This window comes from Uloborus diversus, chromosome 1, assembly GCF_026930045.1.
Source record: "Uloborus diversus isolate 005 chromosome 1, Udiv.v.3.1, whole genome shotgun sequence".
NCBI lineage: Eukaryota > Metazoa > Arthropoda > Arachnida > Araneae > Uloboridae > Uloborus > Uloborus diversus.
The window spans coordinates 183,165,716-183,184,252 of record NC_072731.1 but is presented as its reverse complement, the minus strand read 5'-3'; the positions used below and the strand labels follow the sequence as shown (position 1 = coordinate 183,184,252).

The 18,537-nt window shown below is 33.8% G+C and overlaps 1 protein-coding gene across 1 annotated transcript in view; it reads right to left on the bottom strand.

Moving 5' to 3' along the window:
• Positions 1–3,740: 3,740 nt before the first annotated feature.
• The window catches only part of LOC129223559 (blood vessel epicardial substance-like), an 86,211-nt gene continuing 71,414 nt past the window's right edge, over positions 3,741–18,537 (bottom strand). Inside the window, exons 4-6 of the mRNA XM_054858072.1 lie at positions 12,541–12,649; positions 11,539–11,890; positions 3,741–5,682 (exon numbers count right to left, since the gene is read on the bottom strand). Coding sequence (XP_054714047.1) covers positions 5,588–5,682; positions 11,539–11,890; positions 12,541–12,649 — 556 coding nt within the window. The 3' untranslated portion in view covers positions 3,741–5,587. The remainder of the gene's footprint in view (positions 5,683–11,538; positions 11,891–12,540; positions 12,650–18,537) is intronic.

The following is an 18,537-nucleotide window of genomic DNA, read 5'->3' as shown; positions in this document are numbered from 1 at the left end:
TGAAATAATGTCCATTTGAAATGGAGTGTTTTGCCGTTTTTTTCCAAAATGGCAGATTTTGTGCAGAATTTTAATCGGCTGTAACTGAAGAAAAAAAAATTTTCTTGCAAAATCCTTTTGGGATATTTCATATGTCCCTTAGTTGTAACTACTGTATTTTTTTCAAAAAAATCGGTGATGGTCATATGACACTTTTCATACCTGCCTGCCTGATTTGAAATGGAATGACTCTAATATATTCTTTACTTCGATCACAGTTATAAAATAGTAAAAGGAATGTATCCCTTGAGCAAATCGGGACCCGTAGCTTGGGTGGAAACTTCTGAGGCGTCTGACAAATTCAAATACGTTTTGACGCAAAAGCACAAATCCAAAAGATCTGATAAATATAACTAATACTACTTTTTAAATCTAAAGACTTTCAATAATCTTGGTTCTCACTAAAAAGTATGAAACAAAATAAGTATATGATTTCTTGTTTACAATACTCAGTAATTGCAGTTAATCTTAAAATCCTCATATTAAGGTTAATTTTAAAGCAGCCAATAAAATTTGAATTAAAAATTGAGCAAAGAAGAAATATAAGGTATAGTAAAAGCTATTCGTACAAAGCTGTATGCCACATTTTGTGTAAAATTTGTTCAAGACGTACATCGTACATGTACCCAGCCTCTCTCCAAAATGTCGTGCCCTATTTACGATGACATTTTATAAAAGGAATGTACGAGTTATTTAAGATCTATTGGGGAAATTTTTTAGAATAAAAGTATTTATATTTTTTCATAAACTCTGAAATTAACTTGGGGTGTCACCCACCACATGGGTGTCACTTCGTAAGAACCTCCCCTTCTCATGAAAGGTTTTTTGAGGTTGCGAAAAAAACTTTTTTTCTCTCATGGTGCAGCTTTCAAAAATTAAAAGCGCACGATTTGACAAACATCTATTTGTTAAACATTGAAGGGGAGCAAATTAATCCTTTTCAATTTTTTTTTTTAATCGAATTTTTAAGTAAGCTCTCTTGTCAAATAGTAACTATTGGAAAATTTGATTTTCAAATTGAGTTTCTAATGCTGTATGCATCTTAAGTTTACATAAAATACAACGTGAAAATTTCTTTAAAAGGAATTGATATTTCAATCTCTGTTTAGGGGTTTTCCCCCCTTCCCATGAATGGAGGAAATTAAAAAAATGAAATAAAAAAATAAATAAAAAAGTCGGAGTCGGACGTTTCAAAGTCCAGAAGTCGGAGAAGGCCATTTTCCTTCCAACTCCGCAGCCCTGGACACAACACTTAAAAGTGGATGTGAAGAAAAGCTTTGTTGCTATAATGCATGTGCATTTGTAAAAAATCTCAAAATTAGTATTGCTTCAACCTTGAATCTTTTTTAAATTCTAAATTTTGTGTGCTTACATTAGTCACTTACTCCCCCCCCCCACTTTTCCCCAGAAATATGTGTGATATATATATTTTTATTCCTTTGATTAATTATGATCTTGTGTGCACAGGACCTCTACCAATCTTATCCTACTTTGTTACTCAAAGATGAAAATTCCAAATTCTTGTTTTAATTACAATGCTGAAACCTCAGGTCAGCTAATTCCGCTTTTCTCAGAAAACTCCCACAGCTATTATCATATTAACTAGCATAGGGTTTTGTGAATAGTATAAGTTTCTTTAAAATGTGTACATACCTGCCGTTTTCAAAAGAAATAAACTTTTGATCTCACTTTTAGAAACTTTAGAAAAGCAGTAAAATTGTACACAGAAAAGGTTTTAAATCTAATCTTTTTAAACTAAATTTTGTTAAGTTGAAAGCTATACCTTTTATTCCAAAGGAGGAAAAAAATATCATAACTAAATGCTTTACATGCAAAAGATACTGAAGAAGAGATACTTAAGAAGTGCTTAGTGCTTTTTCAATGCACTGCAAATGAAAATAAAATAGATCTACTTATATGATATACAACAGAAGTATAAAACACTTCTGAGAGAAACTACAGATAATTTTTGAGAAAAAATAAGAAAAAGAAAAAAAAAACTAAATTTACAAATGTTGAAAGTGCTCCAAAAAGCATCATTTCACAAATAAAATTATAGTCAAACTCTTGATATCAAAATGACACAGTAAAACTAAATTCAATATCTTGATACTGAACAATTATAGCTACTGCAGTATTTTTTAAAAAAAATCTACAGGTTTAAGATGGAGAATGTATCCTTTAAACTCACAATCAACTCATTGTGGTATATAACTTTTTATTCAGAATGATTATTGCTATGATGAAGCAGCAAGTAGTTATGTTTTGCCACTAATTTTTGTTTTCTCACTTTTTCAAGTGTATACAACCCTTTTTATCAGTTCCACTCTTCAACAGTTCTGAATTACGGTTAATCTTATTCTGTAACGCTCAATCTCTTAAGGTTTTGTTCCAATTTAAATAATTTTAGCCTCATACTCAACAGGGGAATTGGAACCAGGAGGCAGCCTAAGAAACACAAAGCTCCCATGAAAAATAGTAAGTTCGGCAGTTATGCATGTACAGTGAAACCCCGAGTTTACATCCCCCGAATCTAGGTTTTTCCCATATTTCACGTTCATCAGATCCCAGCTTTTCTGTATACTAAATAATGTTAATTCAAGTCATATTGTAAGTTTTTTATGAATTTCCCGAATTTTACGTTTTTTCCAGGAAGTAAAAAAAAATATATATATATTTTTTTTTTAAACAAGCAATATGTTTTATTTGTGTGCACTTTTTTAAGGATAATCACATTATTGAAAGTTAATTTTTGAAAACAAAAATGCTACTGCTTCGTCCACATAGCCATCCTTATGGTCTTTTCGTCCGCCAATGAAGATGGCAAGAAGAACCGTAAGTGCAGCCCGTCCCTTCTTTTAATATTGCATTGAAGAGCTTACAAATAGTGCAAGTTTTCTTTCTCATAAAAATCAGGAAAAAAACATGCAAAGTATTTCAATACTGAAAGATGCTGCATTTACTTTGAACTCATTGACTAAAAAACAATCCACTATTGTGGACTATTTTCAACCTAAATACCAGGATTCACAACTAAATGTGTTAAAAATGATCTAAAATGGTATGTATAATAATGTTCTTTTTGTAAAATTATTATACCTTTTGAAAGAGTCTTTATATCTTTAGTTTTTTTTTTTTTTTGCTTTCTATGTTTCCCATATTTTACATTTTTTAAACAGAGTCCCTTGAGAAACGTAAAATCTTGGTTTCACTGTATATGTATTTTTTTGCTAAATAGGATTTATATTCTGCAATTATTTATTTTTTTTTATACTTTAAATTATCGAGCATTAATTTACATCAATTAAACAAATACGAGCATTTTCTTTGCCGATCCTATTATTTATGCTTCCTTATGTAGGTCTTCCTCTTCAATGACTGCAGAGTGCGAGTGCGACTAACTTATTCTATGAACCAACAAAAATTAATCACAAATAATGTGAGTGTGTATTTCATCAATCTAAGCAAATACAGTTGCGCCCGTTTATAATGATGCCATATGTGGCAGATTTATGGAAGTAGCATTATAACTTCATTTCCCCTTCACGTTTTACTGTGTAATTTTTTAACTTTTTCTATCGAAATTTTTATTTAGTCCCTTCGACTTCGCCACAAACGGGCACAACTATAGTTTATAATTCAATAACTCAAAATACCAGAAATAATGAAGATTTTCTTTTTTTTTTTTCAAATATGTTTTATATGATTCCTGCAAAATAATTACAAATAAATTGAACACATTTCAAGTAACAGCATTTAAACAAAATTCAGTCACTTCCATTTACCATCGATTTCGATGACAGAACATTATGAAGCCCCTTATAAAGGGAAAACATATTCGTAAGCAATCATGCAACGAAGATGCTTGAATTCTACTGCAATTACTTCCAACAGATATCGACATCTGCAATATTAAAATATATTAATAAGCAAAAGCCATTTGTCTTCGAGGTGCAGAGTGACCTGGTTTGCGCTTTGAAAGTTGGTTTGTGTTGATCATTGAGTAGGGTATTTGTTTGATTAGCTTTGGCAAAACATTTTGCTATGGCCTTGTGCGTTGCCTCTTTTCCTTCTTTTTATCTATCCACATTGTATATATTCTTACATTCTTGAAGAAACCTAAAATGTCACTAGAAAGTTTTCTACAAAGAAGTCATTGTCAATGCTGTTCTATGAAGGATATCTTGTTTGCTTGGTAAATTCCAGTACTTGGATTATTTTACATTTTGTAAGATCTTTTTCTTCCCTTTTGTAAAACGATTGAGGGCCTTGATGCGAGAACCAGGTAAGTACAAATTTTTTACTTATTATTATTATTGTTATTATTATTATTTTTAAATTCATTTTTGCATGCGGACAATGTAGATGTTCCAATTGGTGCAACAACGGAACACAAATGTTAGATCAGACTTCTGCTTTGTTGTAAATAATGTTGAAATAATGGGGTTTCTATTAGCCACTGATGTTACTTGTTGGTCATACCAAAAATGTGTGAATCTGGACTAAATCTGGTTCTTGCATCAAGTCCTTCAATTGCTCTTTTGTTCACGATGTTTAATGCAGGTAGAGTGTTTCAGTTTTTTCAGACATTATATAGGGCTTGCTTTATTTCTACAAATCTCAATATGAAACGAACTTGTTTTATATAAAACTCAGAAACGTTACTTTAGAAATGTCGGCCAGCAGCATATTTAACCTGACAATCTTCTTAACCTGTAAGTTATGAGCACCTTTTCCTGATCTAACCCATACAATTTTTGTGTATAGGTATTTATTTGGCAAGTGAATAGCTTTTCTTGTCATTCACATGTGAAAAGGTTTGAAGACGTTGAAAAATAATAATAGCAATGAATTTTTTTTCTCTAAATTTGCTAGCGATATTCTTTATTGTGTTTTACTCAGAACTTTTTATTTGTTCTTTAGCAAGTGCTAAAATGTAATAAACGTCAAGTTTTTGTAAAAATGCGTATATTAAATTTATTATAAAATAGATAAAATGTAAGTTTATAAATACAAATTGTAGAAAAATATAAAAAGCTGCAAACAATTATGGCAGAATGATTGATAATATTTTATTTGCTGCTGTTAGCTGAATTCTAAATCTTTCCACTGCAAATTGTGAAAAAAATAATGCGTATGGAATAGCTTCTTTAAAAAAAAAAAAAAAAAAAAAAAAAAAAAAAAAAAAAAAAAAACGAGCTCTCTGCATTGACAAACGTTGATAAACATTAGTTTACATTTTAATTACCTTATTTATTTATTTAATTTTACTTTTTTTTTTTTTTTTCTAACATGCTTGTGCCGCATCTAGATAGCTGACAGTATCAGGTTAACTTTACCACAAGTGTAGTCGCAACATTTGGGTAAAGAATAGAGTTTTGTATAGCTGAAAAGTTTCAGAACTTCTAGGCCAACATTGGATTGACTTTATACCGAATATCGATATATCAAGATTGTATTTCGTACAGGAATGCCACGGGTTTGCTCATGAATTTCGTAGAACTAGTAGATCACAACTATTCTCTCCATGTGGACGGCAGCTCTTGTTTCAAATGGGTGTTTCGAATTCCGATTCCCGTGGTGGGAACCTTCTCTTGTGTTTCACAGGGCCTGGATCTGAAAAGTTTATGGTGCGTGAATCGCCTGCAAAAGGAAAAAGTGCGTAAGCAGTGAAAAAAAGTGAGCAGCAACAGAAAAACATTTAAAGCAGGTTGTGCATATCATTATAACCAAGTGATATTGCGAAGACTAATAATATTTTACTACACAAGATGTGTATAAATGAATCTCATCTGTTTACAAGACTGTTAAGAGTGAAAAGAAGTACAACTTTGTTGTTCATCGAAAATAACTGTTGAAAATTGTTTGCCATCTGTTCATGAGAAAACTGTTAACGACTTATTTATTTTTATATGCCAAAGATTTGTTTGCTGCTGCAGTAAAAACAATTCAGAAACATTCCTGAAAAACAATGGGCAGCTGATGTGCCAAAGGGCGCCTATATGCAAGATTTTAAGGGGGGCTCAGATATTTTCCCCGTAGAAACCGATTTCAGTACAGATTAGAGTTATTAAAGTTTGACATTTTTAATAACTTATTCATTAATTGCTGGAGGAGAAATGTTTTTACATTTTTGCAAAGTAAAAAGTACTTAAAAGCAAGGAAGTTCTAATTTCAAGGGGGGGGGGCTTGAGCCCCCACTTGCCCCCCCCCCCCCCATATGGGTGCGCTTGGATGTTCCCGATTTCTGTAAGTAACATATCTTGCAAAAGCAGAAAAGTTTTCCTCTAAAATTCAGTAACCTTCCTGAAATTATTCAGGAATCTTCCTGAAGAATTCAGGAATCTCCCCGGTTAAAACCAGTCGTGTCTCTACTTCAGAAAATATTATGTAGGTTTAATATAATAGCTTGGCACCCCCCTTCCTGCATTATCAAGAAAGCTCCAAAAGTATTGCTGCACATATGAGACTTATTAGTTTCTAGACGGGCCGTAAGCGAGCTGCAGCCGAAACACTTATCAAATACTCCCAATTAATATTAATACTGGTAGGTAAAAATATTTTTCACACCAATGAGAAGTCTACATTCGTGCAACTTGTAGCAGTTCATTAAGCTTTTTGACAAAGGTACTTGATTTTCTCAAGAGATGGATAAAAACCTGTCAAATCCCGAAAGATTCCTCGGAAATAATCACTAACGTTTCGGAATGTTTTTACAGTGTAGAACAAACCTAGTAACTTCATTCTATAGCAAGAAGGTGCACCACTCCAGTTAAGCTTAGCTCGTTAGTTGTTTGTGTTTTTTCAATAACTTAACTGTATTACCTAGGATCTTGTTCTTCATCAATAGCTTTCTCACGTGTCAACTTAAAAAAAAAAAAAAAAAAGCTTAGGATGAGTTACATACTTTCATGGTTTGGAGGGACTCCCATTGGACACTAATAGCTGTGTCGAATTTAAACTTGCATACTGTTACTTTTGATTTACGATGAACAACAATGTTGCACTTGGTTTTGTTATGACAACCCTAGAATGTTTGGATATTCATTTATGTAAATATTTTCCTTCATTTAACTTTATGACTAGGCAACAAATATTTCGAAAACAACCTTGAAGCGATAAGATACCTTTACAGTAATTTTTCATTCTCACAAACTATGATTTTGTTTTAGTTAACAGCCATTAATGTTTTGAAAAACTATTGAAATGTGAAGAACCACATTAAAGCGAAACCAGGAGTAAAACTTCTAGATTTTAACAAATCATAAATACAGGGGAGGGTGACCCAAAGCGGGTAGGCTTTCGTATGTCCCTCCATGGTGTGTAAGCGGTAATGCATACGTATGTCGTGTTTACATGAACACCCCCGAGTTTTAATCAGTCCCAGCGAAGCAGTAGTGAAGCGGCATGGCTCAACCTGGCTTAAATTTCAAAAAAAAAAAAAAAAAAAAAAAACATTTCTTTAAAAAAAATGAAGTTTTGTAACTTGTGATTAGTTGAAGACCAGCTTATTTTTTTGATTGTACGTTATTCTGACATCACCCACCTACAAATTACGATAGTCATTTCGTTTGTTTCTTCTTTAAATGTAAGGTAATAATTATTGAAATAAAAAACGTGCCTGTGGGTAAAGCGGAGGATTTAATCCTATATTTATTTTTAATTCGTGTGTGCTGACTTAGATTTTCTATTTCAATAGGATAAGTATAACTTTAAAAAGTTATTTTTAGGAAGGCAATTAATTAGTCTATTAATTTAATGAGTTATTTCTTTATGTTTTATACACAAATGTGCTAACTTTAAGTTGGATGAGTACAACATTTTTATACTTTTTTTTATAATGACAGTCAATTAGTTTAATAATTTATAACTTCATATTTGATTGGCAAATGTACCAAATCACAATTAGTTAAGCTTACCCGCTTTAGATATGGCAAAGCGAGTTTTTCAAATGTTAGCAAAGTTTGATAATAAATAAATATTGGGTTTGAAATAACACGAAAATCACTTTTTATTTTGAAATTCAAGAACCCTGCTAGGAAATAAAACCGAAGTTGTTGTGATAAAAATCCAAAAACTACAATATTCGAGCGTTCTTCGAAAACCTACCCGCTTTGGGCCACCCTCCCTTAAAATTTAATTGCTAATAGTTACTTAAAAATCAATTACCGATGCTAATTAAATGCAATGCTGCATTTTTTTAAAGAATATTTTGTACTCGAAACATAGTGTTAAACTAAAATGAAAATCCTAATATTTTTCGACCAACTGATTTTATATACGCAGTTTTTAATGTCCTGCTAGAGTGATATTAGTCTTATACTATTTATATTTCACATGCAAAATTCATAATCTCTAGCTGTTTTATTTTATTTATTCATTTTTTGTATAAGATTATTCAAATCATCACTTGTTCTGCTACATGCAAAAAAAGTAACTGATTTAAATATAAACAACATGCAAGCTCTCGTGCTTGAAATATTTTTAAACTAACATTTGCAGTGTTTTTTTAATCTTTTCCTCCTTACATATTTGTTTATTTTTTCCCTTATTTTAGTTTATTCGAAACAACGTTTGCTGAAAAGCGAATTTATGTCCAAGCGAGATACCACACTTCAGTAATACCTGCTTATTTGATAAATGAAGATGTAAAACTTGTTTCTACATTAATTTAGCTCATGATCTAAAAATATTAATAGAAAGATGTATGACGTAGTTTTCAGTTTACTTTTAAGCACTATATTTTATTGCGATGAAATAAATTTTGTCTGTTGTATATGTTTTTAAACAAATAATATTTTTGAAAAAGTTACTGTTACTTTTCAACAGTTCTATGAAACTTTTCAAAGCAAGCAATTGCTAAAATTTAAAATATAGATTAGATGTATGTTCAAAGCTAAAAACTAACTTTTGAAATGAAGTAAAACTGTCTTCAAAATGATGATAGTTTCGAAGCAAATAATTAGCTAGTGAATTTGTTTATAATCAACTTTGCAAAATAAAAAACAGATTTTCAAATTGAATAAGCAAATTTCGAACTTAAATATTAACAAATGCTTCACTCAGCAAAAAAAGAGCATGCATTTGCTAAATGTCTCAACAGTGCTGATACATGAAAAAAAAAAAAAAAAAAATTACAAGAAGCAATCGGTTTTATCTAGGGATCTAAGAACTTTGGTAGCATCATCATAGTAACTTTTGCAATTGCCGTAGTAAAAAATTACTTCAAACTGCGAGAATTCTTTTGAACTCTGTCAAAGAAAGGTAGATAAAATTATTGTTGAAAAACTTATAACGCCATATGTGCGATGATATTTCATTTGGTCTCCTACCTAGTGCTAAGCATGATTAGAAGCAGAACTCAGAGATGTTGCTGTAAAAAGAATCGGCTGAAAAGTTTGATTGATTTATAGACACTTAACAACATTGTTATATATGTTCCTTTCCTAGTTCAAACGATAGTATTTAAATCATCAACCCCAACTGTTCAGAGTAAGCGAAGATCAAAGCAATTTTTATGACTTGATTGGATGTCCCTAACAGAGAGCGGGAGAATACTTTATTCCATTCTCTCGATGATTACTGAGGCAAACAAGTTATCCCCTACCCTGAGGTGACAAAATTCGTGGGATAACAGTAGCAAATATAGATGATAATAGCGTCACGTACAAAATGTAAAAATAGGCAGTTCATTAGGCTTTTCATTTGTATTCAAGTGGTTCACGTGAAAAAGTTTCGATCCCCATTATGGAAGCAAATTGAATGGTTTTAGGAGCGTGGAAAATTCTATTTCTGAATACATTGAGAAATTCAACATTCTAATATTCTTAGTGTCAAAAAAGTAGCGAAAATATCTAGTTTCATCATAACCATGGGCAACGCCTGCACTTAATGACCGAGACCAGCGAGTTAAATTACTAGCTAGACCAGCGAGTTAAATAATAACAAGGCGTTAAATAACTAGAGAAATAAATGTGAGACATGCAACAGATGTGTCCATTGGAACAGAGTAGCAAAATTTGGCTTTTATGGCCTACTGCAGCAGAAGACAGACTCGAGTGCCTTCCAAACCAGAACGAAATCACCTGTAGACCTGCTGTTGGGCTCGTCACAGTATCGGTTGGAACCTAGACTTAGGAAACCGTGGCTTATTCAGTTGAGTCGTGATTTCAGTTAAGTGCTTATGGTAGGGGTCGAGAGTGGCGCCGAATCCATGCGAGCCATGAACCCAAGCTTTCAACAAAGCACTGTGCAGTGTAAGTACAACCTGGTGTTGACAGCATAACGGTGTGAGCTGTTTTTACATGTCAGTTGGATCATGGACTTAGTCCTCTGATCCAACTGAACCGCAGACTGACTGAAAATGTTCACGTCAGCTACTTAAAGACCACTCGCAATTATTTGTGGAGTTCATTTACAGGAATAACGATAGAATTTTTAGGGATGGTATTGTACCATGTCACTTAGCAGACAAAAACAATGGCAACTTGCTAGAAAAACATTTTGTACAGTTCCAGTAAATAATTTAACTCCATAGATCACCCGACATGATATTCATCAATCATTTATGTGACAGAATCGAGAGATCAGTACTTCGTGCACAAAATCTCGAAACGGAAGCACTTTCACAATTATGAATATATCTAGCGTCAGTATAGCGTCCTATTTCTTTAGAAGACTTCTGACAACTTATTGCATCCCTACTACTTCGAGTTGTTGCGCTTCACTAAGTAAAAAAAGGTCTGTATTAGGAGGTATCCCAGTACTTTTTGTATCTCCATGGGGCATTGGGAGAAGTTTAAGCATTGCCGTCAAACGTGCTGTAACACAATGTGAACCTTTCACTCCAGGATCCCCCGCACTTACCACTGTTTATGGTTTAACCAGTTAGATGAGACATCCATCCTCTGAAGACAGCTCTGATTTTTTTAATCCAGACTAGAAGCCGAGCAATTACTGGTCCAGCACCCCCAAACGTTATCGTTTCACTTAGTTATTTGTGACCATGAGCATATTTAACCTTCCCCAGTCACCATTAATGAAGACGGTGGATCTTCGACCGGCTAGGATCGAACTCGAGACCCTCCGGTCACAAGTCCGATGCCTTACCAATTAGGCCACCACGGCCACACGATGTGGACTGCCCTCTTATGGCATATTCTCGACAGGCATAGGTATTAGAAGCAAAAGGATGAAAGTGGACTTTTCAAATTTTCATGTAAAACGCATGCAAAGTTCAAATGTAGGCTTTCAATGAAATGTTTTTAAGTCATGCTGTATAACAGCAGTTGACAAAGCTATTAATACCACCTATTACCTCTAAATAGATAAGAGTCTTTTACCATTTGTACTAGTCATCTCCGTTTTTTTAAGTATTTTGGTACTTAAATCCATTTGCTTCTGAGTACTTCATATGTTTTACAAACAGACAGTACTCCTAAGCGCCCTAATAACGCTCGAAGACAGAGAATGCGTTCGTGTCGAATCTTCCAACATTACCTAGCTTTTCGACGAAAACTGCGCTGGTTCGCCTGTCTGGCCTGTCCGGCTTCTTCCAGAAGACGGATCGGACATGTCCTCTCTTGCCCGTGTGCAGGGTGTCGAGCGAGTGGCTGCGCTGCTTGTCCGAGGGATTCCTCCAGAAGTCGAGCGACTCGGCGATCGAGAGTTTCTCGCCGGCGGCGGCGTCTTTCCGGTGCTGCTCGTTGAGCGAGTACAGCTTGTGCGTGATGTCCTTTCCGATCAGATTGTACATCACCACGTCCAGGAACGGGTTCGTGGCCAGGATTGTCTGCAGCTCCTTGCGGCCCCAACACAGCAGTTGGCAGGGCTCGGTCGCTGAGAGAGTCACCTGCTCGACAGGAAGAGAAAAATATTGATTTTACTTCCCCAATTCCATATGTGCGCATGTCCTACACAGTTAAGCTTCGAATTTTATGTTCCATTTCCGTTAATCCGATGCTCTAGGCCCTAGTGGAAAGATTATCCGAATCGGAGAATCCTTCACTCAGGCCCCATTGCGTCACCGCTAACTACACACATATATTTTCTCTTTCGGATCTCCCACTCCTGCCGTTTCTGGAAATAGACATAAGATTATGGCCCCGTTTACATGGCACCCCTATAACCTGCTACCCTTATTCCGTTTTTTTTTTTTTTTTTTTTTGCTGGGGATAAAGTGGATCTAATTGCCACAAACCGACGAGAAAACTGAAACTGGACGTGAAAATTGAAAAACTAAGTGCCATGTGAATTACTCATAAGGGGGGGGGGGGGGCAAATCCGTAATTTCGAATTTTTCTAGACTGTGGAGCAAAAGGTGAATACTCGATACAGAATTTATCGAAAAACAACAAAAAACGCGCGTACTTACGTATAAAAATATTAGTTTTTCCAATATAGAGGAGGCAATTGACCCTCCGTAATGAAGGAATTGAGGGTAGGATACATTTTTGCGTTTTTGCACGAAATTCAAATGTAAATAATGAAAACATCTCTTACTTGGAAGTGTTTGTCTGTGTTGGAGGCGCAGGATTCCCACTCTGGCGAATCCACGAATTCTGTCGGCAACAGGTAATGCAGGAGGACATCTTCGCAAGTCACCTTCATCCTGAAAGAAACGGAAGATCATTAGGCTGCATGACGACCATCTTATCTGACACACGTGGTGAGGTATCTTGCTGTATTATTACATGTTGTTCTGGCCTTAGTCCTGGCTAAACGACTGTAACTTACTGCTTAATACCTAAGTTTTAACTTCAATTCACGAGTTGAAATGCGCCATGTCTGCGGATTCTCTGGTGAGATAAATTTTCTTTATCTACTAGTTTGTTGGCGCTCTCGGCTTTAATGAGATGGTATCTCCCTCCAACTCTGTTATTCTCTATTCCAAACTGATGGGTCCATAACAAAAACGAAACTGAAGTCTCTGGATGGGATAACCGAGCTGTCGTGTATATTACGTATATTGTATGTAGTTCTGCCTTAACATTGGCTTAGGGGCGGTAACTTACTGCTTAATACTTTAAAACTGTTTCGACGAAGTTTGAAGGTACCTAAAAAGCATAAAATAAGAAAAAAAACGAAGAAAAATTAAAAACAGTTTGGAAAACTTAGCGAGAGACAGAGTGCTTTGGTCATGGTCCAACATACTCTGTAGTTTCGAATGATTTCTATATTCGTGTCAGCCAATGATGAACCAGCAGCGTTGCCTTCTATGTGATTTAAAACGGCGAAATTCGTAAAGTGTAGAATCCATTATATTTGTTGCAATGCGTAAAAGTAATTTGAAATAAAAATTGATTTTTTATGGCGAAATCTGCACATTAGTCAAACGGAACAGAATTAGTCAAATGGTTAAAGATTTTGTTCGGTTCATCTCCTCAAATTTCAAACAAAAAAGTCATGGATGCCTCTCGTAGTAATTAACAGGTTTTACTTATTTATTTCAATTACTTTGAGTCACAAATCTCATTGTTAACGATAAAAATATCACGAGGTGCATAACCTTGAACTAGAATCGAAAAAGAAATTCATTTCTCCGGGACGAAAGAAAACCAATCGTCTGAGAGGGAATGAAAAATGTAATAAACTCTCTCCAAAAGTATATTTCCTGAAATTTAAGATAGTAAGAGTCGGCACAATAAGATTATCAATGCTATTCGCGGCTGTTCCTTTGCGGGAATGGAACAATTCCTTTTGATGCTGTTAGCGACATCTAGCCCACACCCAGCCCTCCCCTGGATATCGATTTCAGCTTTAGATTTGGGATCGAATCGAAGTCGAGAGGATTTTATCGCTTCAAACTGAAAAGCGGACTCTCCCTTTAATTTCTAAAAGCAATCTTGAAGTTCTTTTTTCCTCCTTTTATCTTTGCGGGCATGGAATTAGCGATTAATCATAATGAGGTTAGAGTTCAATGACATAGCGTGACTATCAGGCATGTGCTTTTCGGACCACTAAGTCTCGGACGTGCCAGAAATTTGAAGTGATGATCTGTATTTTAAGACTGGGTTTTCTAGACGAATGGAGATCTTTTTAAATTCCTTGGTTCTTTGCGCATAAAGAGGAGAAACAACACTGGAAGTTAATTCTTTTATCTTAACACGGAACGGAAGAATCAAATCCACTCTGCATTTCTCGGTTTCCTGTGTATTTTTAAGGAGCATTAAATAAATTATGTACAGTCATTCAGAGTAACTGTAAATTTGAGTCCAGTTTCTCTATTTTAAATTGCCCCACTTATATTTTAATAGTTTTATTGTATACGATGGAGTGAAATGGGAGAAACACGCCTAAAGCATTGTATAATATATAGTTATCCAAAATTAAGAACTAATAGTTATCACTGCACTTGAGAATTCCGTTCTTCAATTTTCCTCTGGGTATCACACATTTATGAAAATGGACGCTTCTGGAATAAAGCGGGGTCAAGGGCCATCTCCGGACAGGCAGACTTTTGTGAAAACCGTTTATAATAAATTATTAGCTTGGTTCAAAATTGCCCTAACGTTTAGAGTTATTTTGAGCCACTTCAAAAAATGGGGCGCAAAATTAATTATTTTAATAAAAGTAGTGCAACTTTTAAGGCGAAAAAAATCTGAACGTTTAAAAACTCCCCCATGCACTTACCACTATCAAAATATATCTATCATTTAGAAAATTTGCATGGACTATTACAATGTAGAAAGAGCAATTTCAACGACTTAAAAAACATTGAAAAATAGCTTCCTAGCTGAAAAGCTTATCGACATGTGGCTCAGTCTGAATCACTGTATAATAGTTTTTAAACTTTGTAGTTTTGTTAAGTTTAAACCTTTTCTATTGATATTTTACGAGGAAAGAGAAAAGATGTTTTAATAAAACAATACATAAAATAAAAGAAATGTGTTTTCTATCTCTTGAAAAAAAAAAATCTATTCCTTAAGTTCAAGAGAAACAACTACAGTAATTTCTCAATTATGTGTCGGCATTAGCAGTGATTTTTTTTTGGGGGGGGGAGTATATTTGAGGAAACGCATCTTGTTGTTTGGGTGAACACATTAAAAGAAAAGTGACACGAAACAAATTTAACATCACATTTGCAATATTTTTACCATATAAAGCCAAATATTTTGGACAACGGCGAACCCCCCCCCCCCCCGCAACAACTGTGGGCATAAGAGACCGACAGACCAGTAAATGCGTAAAGTGATAGAGACATACAAATGAACATCGTTATTTTAGATCAATTCAAAATCAAGTAAATAAAAGAGAAAAAAAGGGGCAAGAAATGCCTTTTTGTTCTTCAAAGCTGCTTTTGCTGGCTTTCGAGATTTTAAATTGCTCTATTATGTTTTCGTTGTCCCGTGTTTGAACTTGAACAGTTTTGCAACTTTCATTTTGAATGAAATCGGTAATGTAACTCAATTGATCGTTTTTGGAATCGGCAACGTTTAATACCAATAAATTCAGCTAAAACAAACTCTGCTAAAAAGCCTGAAAATGAAGTTTACTACTTTAAACACCGGCAAATCGTCATCTTGCAAAACATTTGATTTTCTTTGTGTTGCAATTTGCAACCCAATTTCAGTACTAGAATAAAAATGTCAGATAACTTATTTTGGAAATTTCATATGCAAAGCTATACTCACTCCCTTTTTTGACAGACGGTGTCAGGTTTTCCTCCTACTTTGAGATTGTTTTTGAAATACAAATATTTGGGAAAAGGGAGTGACAAAAAAAAAAGTACAGTAAAGTTTTTGCGACACATGAGTGAGGGCTATCTTTGAACCAGTGGCGTATAATGGAAGTTTAATTACTTTGACTTTTCTACTTTTTGTTGGGACTTTCGAAATTGGTTTACAGCTCAGGTATAGACATAAAAGTGACGCACAAGCGAGACATTATTGTATATTAATCAGGGTTGCGCATTCCCACCAACGATCTCAAATACTATGAGGTATAACGGCAATGTGAAGTACAAATAAAAAGAGTACATAATACACGTGTTTCGGGGTTTCCAGGAACGCCTTTTTCAATTCAAAGGTGTGAGCTTCTAGATGTTAAGACATATAGAGTTCTTCCTCCTCAGGAACTCAATCATTCGGTTTTTTACCGCCCCCATCCATTGTTTAATCTCGTTTAATTTCGTAGTTTTCTCGTTTCAAAATCGTTTCCTGATGACTGGATGCAGTGCAACTGATGCGTCTCTCTTCCTTTCAAGCAATCAATTTTTTTTTCTCTTGATCACCATTTTTTAATTGCTTTCTCTCTTTCGTTGAATTTTCTCTTTTCAAAACCGTTTGACTGACGGCTGGATGTAATACAACTGATTCGTCCCTCTTCCTTCCAATCAACTCAATGATTTAATTCCTGACCACCATTTTTCAGTTGTTCCCTCTCTTTCATTGAGTTTTCTCTTTTCAAAACCATTTGACTGTTGGCTGGATGTAATGCAACTGAACTTTTCCTCCCAAGCAACTCGATCATTTAGTTTTGAAAGACCAAGAAAAATTGAATAATATGAAGACAAAACACACTGAAATCAAAATGACATATCAAATTTCAGTTTGCAAGGGTTTTATCATTTTGTATTAAATGCATAATTCAAAACCAGTCATTGTATTTTTTCATTAAATCACCAATTTCATGAAAATTCATTTGCAAAAAATACAATTGATAAATATTTATATCGCCTTTTGCCCTTTGATCAGCAAAAACTCTCCCGTAGCAAGTACCCTAACATGCATGGTAAAAGCTTACATTATTCATGAAGTGCAGATAGATTTAACAATATAAATATATTTTTAGAACTTGTAGCTGTATGTAAGACGATCAATAGAAAGGAAGTGAGAAAAATCGTCGTAAAAGCACCGAAACCCAAAAGTTCTTTGTACCAAGAACTTGTTTAAAGTAGAGCAAAGAATAACAAAAAAATTCAAAATAGTATAGCTTCTACATTTCTGTTTTACTACTCGAATATTTTTACTCCGATGTATGAATGCTGAATTAACTGGTACACTTTTCTAATTCAGGTTTTTGTTTTAAGGTACACATGAACGAGATTTTAATTGTTTCATTGAATGAAACACATTTTCGAAAGTAGCAAAGGAAGTTAAAACTGAGAGAAAAAAAAAGAAAAGAAAAGAGACTTACATGAATCGGAGAAATTTATGCTTGACATTTATGCTGATTCTTCTTTGATTTTCGTTCGTCATCACTCCACCAGTGCTTTAACTGGAGGGAAACGTTGGAGAACGTCGTACGCCAAAATTTTAAAAATTAATCAAATTTGACTGTAAACTGGTTTAAAACTAACTTTTTTCAAAAAAAAAAAACAATAATAATAAATAAATAAAAAAAAAATAACTGTCAGCTTTTTAAATTATAGCTGAAAAAACATTTTTTCTTTTCTTTCTTTTCCTGTTCTCTCTTTCTTCTTTCTTTCTTTCCTTTTTTTTTTTTTTCAATTGGCGAAATCTGTCAATCATTACTTTTAGTAAATATAAAGAGGTGTGGTATCCTGAATGTTTTATTTTTTTCAACTATATACTATGTTCGCCACTGCTGGTTGCCCTTCTCGTTTTGTGTTTATATGCCTATCTTTCTGTGGGGCTCATCATATTTGTAATTCATCCGAGTTGAATTTTCATTTGTTTCTGTTTCCTTAAAAGTTATCCACTGAGAGCTTAGAAACGGGAACGAGCAGTGTTTAAAAACGAGTCGATTAAGTACCAGCAAAATATAATCGAATCTCATGAGGAAAATGTAATCAAAATTTGAAATAGTTTACTCAACTCTCTTTGCGGCAAAAAAATGCTCTTTTAGTAAAATACCGTTTTCATTCCAGAATTTCAATTAGAATGAATTCTTTATTAAATTCTCTCAAAATGTTAATAACGTAACTTCAGTGATTAGTTTAAATCTTTACTTATATTGCTATATGGACAGTTTTATAAATTCTGTACAAAATATAGGTGGTATTTAGTATCATTGAAAAAATAATATAATGATAGAGTGTATGTTTTTATTAGAAATTCTATTTTGTTTGAAAGAAATAGTTTTCTCAATACAGCATCTATTTTCATAAAATCAAAAAGTGGCCACTTTTTAATACGGATATTTCAAAAAAAAAAAAAAAAAAAAACATCATGACTTTAAAACTACAATAATCGTCTATACTCATTCTTAGCACGGATTATTATTTTACCATTCTCATTGTATTCTAAAAGTGCTTTAGGAAGAAGAAAAAAAAATCGACTTTTATTCAAATTAAAATTTTTAGTTCAAATTTTAATCCTCAGCATTTTAATTCAAAATAAAGATCGGTGTGCTACTCTTGTTTTTCATCTCTCTCACTCTCCCCCTCTCTCTATAAGACTTCTTCAAAAAATAAATATAAAATATAAAATAATGTATGGTGGTTACAGTAAAGGAACACTTAAGCAGAACTTCATTTTAAGAAATTTTTGAAATCGTTTTTAACTGAAGCAGTTCATACGACGGCATGAAAAACAT